This window comes from Arachis hypogaea, chromosome 6 (assembly GCF_003086295.3).
Source record: "Arachis hypogaea cultivar Tifrunner chromosome 6, arahy.Tifrunner.gnm2.J5K5, whole genome shotgun sequence".
NCBI classification, from domain to species: domain Eukaryota; kingdom Viridiplantae; phylum Streptophyta; class Magnoliopsida; order Fabales; family Fabaceae; genus Arachis; species Arachis hypogaea.
The window spans coordinates 14,503,347-14,516,139 of NC_092041.1; the positions used below are offsets into that span (position 1 = coordinate 14,503,347).

The 12,793-nt window shown below is 45.8% G+C and overlaps 1 protein-coding gene and 1 pseudogene across 1 annotated transcript; both read right to left on the reverse strand.

Annotated features, from left to right (window-relative positions):
• Window positions 1-2,330: 2,330 nt before the first annotated feature.
• Window positions 2,331-2,819, reverse strand: LOC140173612 (uncharacterized). Its single transcript, XM_072198102.1, has one exon. It carries the CDS (start codon window positions 2,817-2,819, stop codon window positions 2,331-2,333), a length of 489 nt encoding a protein of 162 aa, XP_072054203.1.
• Window positions 2,820-9,100: 6,281 nt separating this feature from the next.
• Window positions 9,101-12,793, reverse strand: part of LOC112805349 (heat stress transcription factor A-2b-like) — a 34,752-nt pseudogene continuing 31,059 nt past the window's right edge.

The following is a 12,793-nucleotide window of genomic DNA, read 5'->3' on the forward strand; positions in this document are numbered from 1 at the left end:
TTCATGCTTCTTTCTTCATTCCCTTGATCCAATCTTTGCCTCCTAAACCTTAAATCACTTAACAAACATATCAAGGCATCTAATGGAATCAAGGTGAATTAGATTTAGCTATTTTAAGGCCTAAAAAGCATGTTTTCCCTCTTAAGCACAATTAAAGGAGAATATACAAAACCATGCTATTTCATTGAATAAATGTGGGTAAAAGGTTATAAAATCCCCTAAAATCAATACAAGATAAACCGTCAAATTGGGGTTTGTCAGCGCTCCCCGAGTTGCCAATTGGATTTGGTTCTATAAATCCATGTTTACTCAAGTGGGGGTCCGCATTCCTTTCTCCGCCTTCCAAATGGCGCTTTTGGGCCGGGTTTCCATGGCGCCGTCGCAGTTGCATCCGAACAGTTGGGCTTCAATCCGCTATTTCGAGATGGTTTGTAAATATCTCGAGCTGCCGGTGTCTGTGGATGTTTTCCTTTTCTTTTTCAACCTTACAAACCCTTCGAAGGAAGGGAAACATAAGAAGGGGTTCATGTCCTTCCGATCTGCCCAACGTCGGAGGATTTTTGGCTTGTTTGAGAACTCCTACCATGGGTTCAAGGATAAGTATTTCAAGGTGCGCCCCATCAAAGGTCGTCATCCTTTCTGGCTATCGTTAGAGGGGGCACGCCTCATCCCGACGTATTGGAGTTTCGGGGCGGGCTCTAATGCCTTCATTAAAGTATCCTATAAGAGTATGTCCGCCGTGGACAAGAAGATTGCCGACGTCTTAATGGCAGTCTTCGGGAGGAATCATGTGAATCCTCATCTCCTCATGGGTGATCGGGAAGTCGGTCGGAACTATATTTGTGAGCAGTTTTAACTTGAGCTTTTTTTTTTGCTTTTTCAATCTCCCATTGCGACTAAACAATATCTTTTTCCTATTACAGTGGGGATGTCTGTCGAGGTGACGGGTCTCCCTGACTTATTTCAAACTTTTTTGTGTGCGAGTGACAACGAGGCGGGCAATGAGAAGTCGACTGCCCCCCCAGAGGATCAAAGCAAGGCCACTCCCGAGCAGGGGATTATGGCCGATGAGGTCGGTACTTCCGTTCAGGGTGGGGACAAAGAGGTGCGTGTTTCCCCCTTACGCAATGTGGTCGGTACTGGGGTTCGAGGTCCAACCCAGTGACCGACGACGATGTGGAAGAGGTGCCCAACCTCAAAAGGAGGAAAACGTCAGGTAGCCCCAGAGGGGTTCTCACCGTGATGGAGAAAAATTTTGACGCCGGGAATTTCATAGATGCTCAGTTGATTCCTGGCACTGAAGAGCACTTCCATGAGTCATCTCTTGCCGGGCAAGCGAGGTGGATGTATCGTACCCTCCTGCGTGGCGCAGTGATAGCCCGGAAAGCCAAGTTTGAGCTGTCCGGGATGGAATCTCTCCGCAGGAGGTTGGAATCTGCTGGGAAAGCTAATAATGATTTAAAACACGAAGTTGAGACCCTTCGGGAGCAACTTGCCCAGTCTAATGAAAAGCTCGAGGCTGCCGAGAAAAGAGCCTCCAGTGCCGAGAAAAAATTGGAGCAGTCCGATGCCACCGTTTCCCGGCTTGTCGAGCGGGAAATGACTTTAGAGGGTCAGGTCAGCATGGCTCAGGGGCGGGTGATTGCACTAGAGAAAGAGCAAGACGAGGCCGTTTCGTCAAAGGAGGCTGTCGAAGTTGATCTTGCAGGGTGGAAGACAAAGTATAAAGAAGTCGTTAAGCAGGGTAAGGGTGCGATTTTGGCGACTGAGGAGGCCCTTAAGGCCCAGGTCAAAATCGTTGCCCCTGACTTCGACCTGTCGGCAATTGGTGTCTTCAAGATGATCAAAGACGGCAAGATTGTTGACATGCCTAAGAAATGATCTGTTATATTTTGTATAACTTCATGAAACTTTTTTGTGGGTTATTTTGTTTAACTTTCGTGAACAATGGTTTTTTGGGTCGTTTGCCCGTTTTCCTGTTCGTCTGGTTGTGTCGTCATTTGTATTCATCGTTTTTGGTTTATTGTTCATACTCGTTTCACCGTGTCGTTGGTACTCTGGCTGAGCCAGGTCGTGGCTTTTTAGTGTAGCCGTTCGCTATTGCGTTAGTTGACGGGCTCCCGGGGTGATCAGTCCCGGGGCCGTATGTCATCGTCGCGTTGTGCGGAGTTCATTTGCGCAATGGGTTGTCCAAGAAAAGTAAACAAAACAAAACTTTTGACAAGTATATATTAGTCGGTAATTGCACAAAAGGTCTATAGGTCATGGCGAAAAGTACAATTTCATGGATTGACTACTTAGCTCGATTGGCTGGCAAATCATCACACGTGTTAAGAGTAAAACCTTTTCAAGTTGCTCGCGTTCCACGTCCTCGGGATCTCTTTGCCATTGAGCCTTTCCAACTTGAAAGCGCCTTTGCCAATCACCTCTTTAACTCTGTAGGGACCTTCCCAGTTTGCCGTCAGCTTGCCCTCTCCCGGGGTCGGCAAGCCGATGTCGTTACGCCTTAGAACGAGGTTGTTTGGTTTGAACTCTCTTCTGAGCACTTTGGTGTTGTAGCGCAGGGCCATTCTTTGCTTCAGTGCTGTTTCCGTCAGGTGGGCCATCTCTTTGGCTTCATCTATTAGGTCCTTCTCCACAGCTTCCTCCACTCCCTTCAAAAGTAGCCGTGGGCTCGGTTTCCCGATTTCCACGGGTATTACCGCGTCTAGCCCATATGTTAGTCGGAAGGGGGTCTCCCCGGTGGATGACTGCTCGGTTGTACGGTAGGACCAAAGGACCGAGGTGAGCTCTTCGACCCAAGCACTTTTTTTTATCATCCAGCCGCTTCTTAAGTCCTAACAGGATGATCTTGTTTGCAGACTCAACCTGTCCGTTTGTTTGGGGGTGTTCCACTAAGGAGAACTTCTGTCTTATACCTAGGCCGATGAGGAACTCCGTGAACTTCTTGTCGGTAAATTGTGTCCCGTTGTCCGAGATGACGACCTTGGGGATACTGAATCGTGTTATCACTTGCCTCCACATGAACTTCCTGCAATTGGATGAGGATATGCTGGCCAGCGGCTCGGCCTCTATTCATTTGGTGTAGTAGTCAATGGCGACTATGAGGTACTTGACTTGTCCTGGACCAACCGGAAAGGGCCCCAAGAGGTCGACTCCCCATTATGAGAATGGCCGGGAAGACGTTAACAAGCTTAGTTCAGAGGCCGGTGCTCTGTGAAAATTGGCGTTCTCTTGACACTTGACGCACTTTCTAACGAATTCTTTAGAGTCTGCCATCATTGATGGCCAATAGTATCCCGCTCGAATTGATTTTCTTGCTAGGGCTTTGCCCCCTATGTGATGGCCGCAACACCCTTCATGGACTTCCCTGAGGACGTAGTCCGTTTGGTCGGGGTGCAGGCATTTCAATAGAGGTTGGTTGAGCCCCTTTCTGAACAGCTGACCCTAGATGATCGCGTACTTGGCTGCTTCCCTCCTCAGTTTCTTAGCGTCTTTTTCATTGTCGGTGAGTTTGCCGTTTTCTAAGAAGTTGGTGATGGGGTCTAACCATGAGGGGCTTAGCCTTGACAGGTAGAGAGTGACTGCCGGTTCCCTCACCATACCTTGGATGAGAGATCGGTTGCCTTCTCCCGATTTTGTGCTAGCCAGTTTTGATAGGAGATCTGCTCGTGTGTTCTTTTCTCTTGGAATGTGGTGGATCGTGACCTCTTCAAACTTCTGGCTCAAATCCTTGACTTTCTCCAAGTACTTTTGTAGTAGCGAGTCTCTGGCTTGGTAGCTCCCGTTTACTTGGGAGGTGACGACTTGTGAATCACTGCATATATCCAACCTTGTCGCTCCAACTTCCGTTGCTAGAGCTAAGCCCCCTATGAGGGCTTCATATTCTGCTTGGTTGTTTGAGACAGGGAATTCGAACTTGACCGATTGCTCGTATACGACCCCGACTGGGCTTTCCAGGATGATCTCGGCGCCTCGGACGTCTGATTGGAGGCTCCGTCCACGTGGAGCTTCCACCGTGTGCCCGTCTCTTCGGTTGGATCTCCCGTCACTTCTACCAGGAAGTCAGCCATCGCTTGCGTTTTGATTGCATGTCGGGGTTCGTACCGTATGTCATATTGGGAAAGTTCAATGGACCAAGTCATCATCCTCCCCGCCAAATCGGGTTTTTGGAGTACTTGTCGAATTCCTTGGTCCGTCCTTACGACAATCTGGTGACCTTGGAAGTATTGTTTTAACCTCCGCGAAGAGGTCAAGAGTGCTAGAGCTAGCTTTTCCAGTTTGCTGTACCTTAGTTCTGTCCCTTGTAGGGCTCTGCTCACGAAATAGACTGGCTGTTGAGCCCTTCCTTCTTCTCGTACCAGAACTGCGGCTAGGGTTTCTCCTGTTATGGTGAGGTATAGGTACAACGGTTCCCTGGCCTTTGGCTTCCCTAGCACATGGGGTGTCGTCAGAATTTTCTTGAAGTGTCTAAAAGCCTCCTCGCATGCGGGCGTCCATTCAAATGCTATCCCTTTCCTCATGAGGTTAAAGAAGGGTAGGGCTTTTGTTGCCGAAGCTCCGAGAAAACGGGATAATGATGTGAGTCGACCTGCCAATCTCTGGACGTCCTTGATACAACCCGGACTCTTCATCTGGAGTATCGCTTGGCATTTCTCAGGGTTAGCTTCTACCCCCCTTTGGGTTATCATGAACCATAGGAACTTTCCAGCTTCCATGGCGAAGGCACATTTAAGGGGATTGAGCCTCATACCGTGTTGTCGGAGAGACGCGAATACATTTGCCAGGTCATTCAGGAGGTCGTCGGGTTGCGCAGTCTTTGCGAGGATGTCATCTACATAGACTTCCACTGTCTTGCCTATGGGGTCACGAAATATTTTGTTCATCAGCCTTTGGTATGTTGTCCTTGCGTGTTTTAGGCCGAACGGCATCACCTTGTAACAGAAGGTTCCCCCAGGCGTTATAAATGCTGTCTTGTCCTCGTCGGGTCGGTGCATCGGTATCTGATTGTAGCCGGAGTAGGCATCCATGAAGTTCAGATACCGGTAGCCCGCTGCCGCATCGACGAGTGCGTCTATGTTGGGGAGGGGGAAACAATCTTTAGGGTATGCCTTGTTGAGGTCGGAGTAGTCTACGTACATTCTCCATTTACCGCTGTGTTTTTTTACCAGAACTACATTCGAAAGCCAAGTCGAGTAGTCTAGTTCCCGTATGAAACCTGCTTCTAGGAGGCTAGCCGTCTGCCTGGCCACCTCCTCCGCCCTTTCCCGCGACATCTTTCTCCTCCTCTGGGCTATTGGGCGGGCTTCCGGTTTGACGGCTAGGTGGTGTGACATGACTTTGGGGTATATGCCCGGCATGTCGGCTGGTGTCCAGGCGAACAAATCCCCATTGGCCCTGATCATTTCTACCAGAGGCTCTTTCAATTTATGTGGAAGTTTTCTGTTGACAAACGTGAACTTTTCCTCCGTGTCACCGACCCTGAACTTTTCCAGGTCCCCCTCTGGTTCCGGTCTGGGCTTGTCGTCAACCCTGCCATCTAGGTCGGCCAGGAACACCCCCGACGCCTCTTTAGATTTCTTCCTTAGGGAGAGGTTGGCGTTGTCGCAAGCGACCGCCGTTTCTAGATCTCCCCTTATGGACCCTATGGATCCGTCGTCGGTAACAAACTTCATGACTAGTAGCTTTGTGTTGATTATCGCTTCAACATCGTTAATCGTCTTCCTTCCCAAGATGATGTTGTAGGCCATGGAATCTCGGAGAACCACGAACTCAGCCATTGCCGATCTTCGGCCCTGAGCCTGTCCCACAGAAATCGGCAGGGATATCACTCCATCTGGCTTGATGAAGTGGTCGCCTAATCCGATGACCCCGTGCTGGTGAGTCGATAGGTCGGCGTCCCTTAACCCCAATGCGTCGAACACGTTGCGGAAGATGATGTTCGAGTCTGCCCTCGTGTCGACAAGGATTCGTTTGACGAGGCCGGTTCCCACTCTGGCCGTGATGACCGTGGGTGGGTTTTCAGGGGCCTCGTCGAACCATTGATCTTCCGGGCCGAAAGAGATAGATGGGGGCTTCTTAGAGCTTTGCGCCATCGAGGAGGAGACCGCCAAGACCCTGGCGTCTTTCTTGTGCGCCGATCTCGACCTTGGTGCGGTGTTTTTGGCGGTTACCACGTTTATCATAGTGAGACCGTGGTCTTTGTCTTCTGACTCTTGTCGCCGCTTTGCCGAGCGGGTCTTGCCTTCCTCGTCTTGGTCGCGATGTCGCCTCCTCGGCTCCCTTATAAGATGAGAGAATTCTGTTAGTTTACCATCCCTTATCGCTTGCTCTAGTGCATCCTTCAGGTCAAAACAGTCTTGTGTTTGGTGCCCATAGCCCTTGTGGTAGTCACAGTAGAGGCTCTTGTTTCCCCCCGTGCGGTCCTTGAGTGGTCGAAGCTTCAGTAAGATTCCTTTCTCGGCTATTTGCTGGTAAACTTCCATGATGGGGAGAGTGAGTGGAGTGTAGTTGGTGAATTTCCTGATCCGGGAAAACGGTTTGGGTGCCTTGCTCGGCCCTCCCTCTTTGGCCTGTTCTTTCTGTCTCTCTTCGTTACCTTGTTGCCTAGGTTGATTGTAGCCGGAGTGTCGTTTATTGGCAGCCACGACCTGGCTGACTTCCTCGTCATTTATGTATTCCTTAGCTACCGTTTGGATCTCGTGCATCGTCCAAACCGGTTTCGTGGTGAGGTGTTTTTGGAAGTCCTCGTTGAGGAGGCCGTTCGTCAAAGAGGCTGGCCACCAAGTCGGTTAGGCCGTCAATTTCCAAGCATTCGTCGTTGAACCGGTCCAAGTATTTCCTGGTCGGCTCCCCGGGCCTTTGGGTTATCCCGAGCAGGTTGATCGGGTGCTTTGCCTTTGCTATTCGTGTTGTGAATTGAGCTAAGAAGGCATGGCTGATGTCCAAAAACCCATGGATGGATCCCTGCGGGAGGCCGTTAAACCATCGGATCGCAGGTCCTGCCAGGGTCACCGGGAAGGCCTGGCACCTCACCTCGTCTCCTACTCCCTCCAGATTCATTCTAGCATCGAAGGCCGTGAGATGTTCCAGAGGGTCTTGGGTTCCATCGTACCTTATGTCCGTTGGTTTGTCGAAGTGCTTCGGCAACCGGACCTCGAGGATGGATTGATGGAACGGGGTGGTGCCCATTATTACGGGTCGCTGTGTCCTCACAGGCCTCCCTTCTCCGTCTTCGCGATCTTGTCCCGTGCGGTGCGTTTCCTTGCCTCGGGAGTAGATGATTGTGTCGTTTCGTCTTCTCGGGATAGGCGAATCTTCTCGGGTGCTTTTCGCTTCCGTTCTGGAAGCGGAGGCGTGCCGGGGACGACTCCGGTGGGAATCTCTCTCTCGGCTCTCAGGGGACGGGGAGTAGCTAGGATCGGTGGTTTGTCGATCATGCTTCTGATCGGCTAGTTGTCGTTTCAGGTTCTGGACCCTATGACGTAGCTCCTGCATTATTCTGGCGCTGTCACCGCCAGTTCCTCCGAAGGGTCGCGTTCCTGCGCGTGGTTCAGTGCGTTGTCGGGGGGACCTCCGTCACCCTCTCGGTGAGGCGACAAAGGCTGCCCCTTCTGCGCCGGCTGCTCGGCCTTGGTCTCCAATGCCCGGCACGACATCCATTTAGGCGTCCCCACAGACGGCGCCAATGTTCAGTTGGTCAGTTACCGGATGGTTCGGGTGGAGAGTCGAGGTGGCGGAAATGCTTCGTCCAGAGAGACTGTGCTGGGATCGGATCTGCCGGTTAGCCGAGCTCTCGTTGTGAAAGGAGGGGGTGTCACCTGCAAAGACACTCCGACGCTCTAGTCAGTTAGTGTGCAGGCGAGAAATAGGTTAGGTGGAATGTGTGACGTACCTTGGGGGAGGGGTAGGACCCTCCCCTTATATACTATGTCAGATGTGGGTCTCACGAGGGCAGAACCCACCTTCCTCGAAGTTTCCCTATACAGCTGTGGCGGCCAGCTGTCCAGGACGCGTGTTCGAGCCGGATATGAGTGCGTCATCTGACCGTTCAGGTCGGGTGGTTAGTGGGTCGGGTCGGCCCAAGTTCCCTTTGGGCCAGGCCGTAACAGACATTTTATTATATTTTTTAATTATTTAAAGATATTTTTATCAATAATAAAATTTCGAATATATTTTTTATGACAATAAAATTAGTTGAATGTATTTTTTATAGTGTACCTTAAATAAAATCTGGGGTCTAATACAAAATTTTTTTGTCAATTATATAATTCACGTGAACAGTGGCAGATAGGGGTGTGCATGGGCTAGGTGAAACCAGATTTGATGTGATCCGGATCCGACCCGAAATATATACCAGACCTATTTGTTAGACTCGAATTCGACCCTAGACCCGATGAAACCTATACACTTTCGGGCCACGATTATACCGGGTAAAAACGGGGTGAAACCCGGGCCATTAACATTACATTACCTTGATACCTTCTTGTAAGTTAGCATGTAAAAATATCCAAATTTCCAAAATTCCAACCATTATTTGACATGGTAAAATTCACTTAGAAAAATATAACTTCTCTAAAATTAAAGCATAACCATAATCAATACTAATATTGTCTAATAACACTAAATATTTAAATCAATACAAATAACACAATACTATGCATTAGTCTAAAGTCTTATGCATTTTAAACATAAAACATTAACTTATAGTCTTATATATAATGACTAATAACACAAAATATTAAGGTTTACAATACTTAAATTCCATATAATAATAGCCATCATCCATCACTAACACAAAATATTAATTGCGTATGATGACCGGGTCATCGGGCTGATTTCGGGTGACCCGAGCTATGGCCCGGACTCGACCTAAAATATTGACCAAGTCTATTTTTGAGACCCTTACCCGACCCTAAACCCGATAAAATCACACCAAATTAATCCCTAAAGTGTTCGAAACTGGACCAGGTCTTCGGACCAGGCCGGGCCATGCACACACCTAGTGGCAGATAATTTTTTAGTTATATGCGCTATATATATTCTTTAATATTATAATTAATATTTCACTTAAATTAAAACTTAAAAGACTAAAATTGTTAAAATTTATTAGGTCCAAACTGTTTGTATTTCGCATTAAGCCATTTTCTTAAATCCAGAAATAAAGAATTATATCCAAATTCAAACATAAGTAAAGGACTATTCTGACCCTGCCTGCATGATATGATTTTTTTTTTTACTTCAAAGGTGAAGAATCATTCAATTGAAGATAAGGTATCTAACATAGCCAGATTTATAACATTAATTAGGGTCTCTTCTTGATGGGCCACCCTAATCCCTAATCTCCTAACATGACCTGCCTGAATGATTGAGTCAACCATATATACTAAGTTCATCTATATCAATTTCTATCCAAATTACCATTTTTATCCACGCTTCACGTTGATTTTTACTGTCTTGCCCCCAGTTGGTGATGATGAGGTTGAACAGTTGAAAGTTGAAAACCCATTCACCGGATGAATCATCCTAAAATGAAGAATAATGATGAATGTTACTTTGATTGAATACTAATTTCTTTCACTTAGGACTTGAACCCAAGTAACCCAGCCGATTGGCCAACACATTAACATCCTCTTCTTCATCTTTAGAAATGTCCAAATCACCCTCAAAACTCTCACTGAACAGCTTTTCCCAGAAGCCTTCATCATCAAGCTCCTTGTCAAGCCTCTCTTGCTCTTGCTCTTGCTCTTGCTCTTGCTCTTGCTCATGCTCAGTACTCCCTCGCCTCCCTCTACCATATCCTTGCATCTCCATACCCAGAATTTGAAGCTCAGAAGCTCCAAAGCCACCAGCATAACCAGCAAACTCTGGTGGATTCTCAACCTTAACAGTAGTGGTGCTGCAACTAGGCCCTTGCTCAATGGGCCTCCTCATCTTCTTGGTCATGGCATCCTCAAGCTCCTTCCTCTTCTCCTTGTGCTGTATGAGTTTCTGTATAAACACAGGGTTCTTCATTGCTTTAGCCAAGAAGGCCATCATCTGCTGCTGCTTGATCTCAGTACCTTTCAGCCTCTGCTCCATTGCCTGAAGATACGATCTTGTGGTTTGTTGCTGCTGTCTTAGCCTCACAAGCTCCATCATCAAAACCTGCTTGTCACGCCTCAACCGGTCGATCTCCTCATCCAATCCGAACCGCCCTACTTCAAGGCAGTGACCCTGCTGCTACTGCGACATCTGTGTTTGGATTGGTGGCGGAGGCGCCTTCCTTCTCCTTATACTTGTTAACAGGTGCCTGTGCCCTCTCACAAACCCTTCGTTCGCAAACTCCCATTTATCTGGATCAATCTTTCTAAAACCCTACAAAACAAGACAAATTTGAAGTCTCAATGATTGTTCACCTACCGCAGTAGCAGGTAAGAGAATTCCAGAAACCACGTTCAATTAATTAATTAAATATTCAATCATATAGTGCCAGGTAAACAGTTTCACAGTAATTAATAATAATTACAGTAATTAAGACTTAAGAGACGTAATTAAAGAAATTAGAGAGAAGGCTTACGTAAGTGTTGAGCTGCCTTACGAATCTGGAGAAGTTGTTATGCACTTATGCAGTTATGCTTGAAGTATCTTGGAAGAAGGTCTCTGGAAAAGTGATGAGCGGATAATTTATACACTTTTTGCCATTATTTTTAGTATGTTTTTAGTATGTTTTAGTTAGTTTTTATTATATTTTTATTAGTTTTTAGTTAAAATTCACTTTTCTGGACTTTACTATGAGTTTGTGTGTTTTTCTGTGATTTCAGGTATTTTCTGGCTGAAATTGAGAGACCTGAGCAAAAATCTGATTCAGAGGCTGAAAAGAACTGTAGATGCTGTTGGATTTCTCCCTGCCCTCGAAGTGGATTTTCTAGAGCTACAGAAACCCAATTGGCGCGCTCTCAACGGCGTTGGAAAGTAGACATCCTGGGCTTTCCAGCAATGTATAATAGTCCATACTTTGCCCGAGATTTGATGGCCCAAACTGATATTCCAAATCAGCTCAAAACTGCCCGGCGTTAAACGCCGGAACTGGCACAAGAATGGGAGTTAAACGCCCAAACTGGCACAAAAGCTGGCGTTTAACTCCAAGAGAAGTCTCTACACGAAAATGCTTCAATGCTCAGCCCAAGCACACACCAAGTGGGCCCGGAAGTGGATTTTTATGTCATTTACCCATCCTTGTAAACCCTAGGCTACTAGTTCTCTACAAATAGAACCTTTTACTATTGTATTCTCATCTTGGTAGCTATCTTTAGTCTTATGCTATCTTAGATCATGGGGCTGGCCTCACGGCCATGCCTAGACCTCGTTCTTATGTATTTTCAACGGTGGAGTTTCTACACACCATAGATTAAGGTGTGGAGCTCTACTGTACCTCGAGTATTAATGCAATTACTATTGTTCTTCTATTTAATTCAGCTTATTCTTGCTCTAAGATATCACTTGTTCTTCAACTTGATGAATGTGATGATCCGTGACACTCATCATCATTCTCACCTATGAACGTGTGCCTAACAACCAAGTGAAAGATTTTGAAAACATTTTTGAAAAACATTACTTAATTTTCGAAAATGAAAGTAGAAAAGAAATCAAGTGATTTTTGAAAAAGATTTTAAAATCAGAAATCAAAGAGATTTGATTGAGAACTATTTTGAAAAAGATGAGGTTAAGAAGATATGATTGATTTTAAAAAGATGTGATTAAGAAGATATTATTTGAAAAACATTTTAAAAAGATTTGATTTTGAAAATTAAAAACTTGACTAACAAGAAAAGATATGATTCAAACATTAAACCTTTCTCAACAGAAAAGGCAGCATACTTGAAATGTTGAATCAAATCATTAATTGGTAGCAAGTATTTTAAAAAAAAGAAAGAAATTGATTTTGAAAAAGATTTGATTGAAAAATTGATTTGAAAAAGATTTGATTTTGAAAAGATTTTGAAAACTAAAAAAAATTTGATTTGAAAACAAAATCTTCCCCTTTTAGCCATCCTGGCGTTAAACGCCCAGAATGGTGCACATTCTGGCGTTTAACACCCAAAATGCTACCCTTTTGGGCGTTAAACGCCCAACCAGGTACCCTGGCTGGCGTTTAAACGCCAGTCTGTCCTTCTTCACTGGGCGTTTTGAACGCCCAGCTTTTTCTGTGCAATTCCTCTGCTGTATATTCTGAATCTTCAATTCTCTGTATTATTGACTTGAAAAGACACAAATTAAAAATATTTTTAGATTTTTAATAATAAGGAATAATCAAAATGCAACAAGAATCAAATAACAATGCATGCAGGACACCAAACTTAGCAGTTTGTATACTACTGACACTAACAAAATGAGAATGCATATGAGACACACAAAACACTCAAGTCAATAGAATTCAAAGATCAGAGCACGAAGATCATCAAGAATTACTTGAAGATCCTTAAGACACATGCATGAATGCAATAAGAACAGAAACATGCAATTGACACTAAACTTAACATGAGACACTAGACTCAAACAAGAAATATTTTTGGATTTTATGATTTTGTAATTTTTTTGTGTTTTTCGAAAATTAAGTGGAAAAAGATATCAAAATTCTTAATGAGAATTCCAGGAATCAGTGCAATGCTAGTCTAAGACTCCGGTCCAGGAATTAGACATGGCTTCACAGCCAGCCAAGCTTTCAAAGAAAACTTCGGTCCAAAACACTAGACATGGGCAAAGGCCAGCCAAGCCTTAGCAAATCACTGCTCCAAAAGCAATATTGATGAAA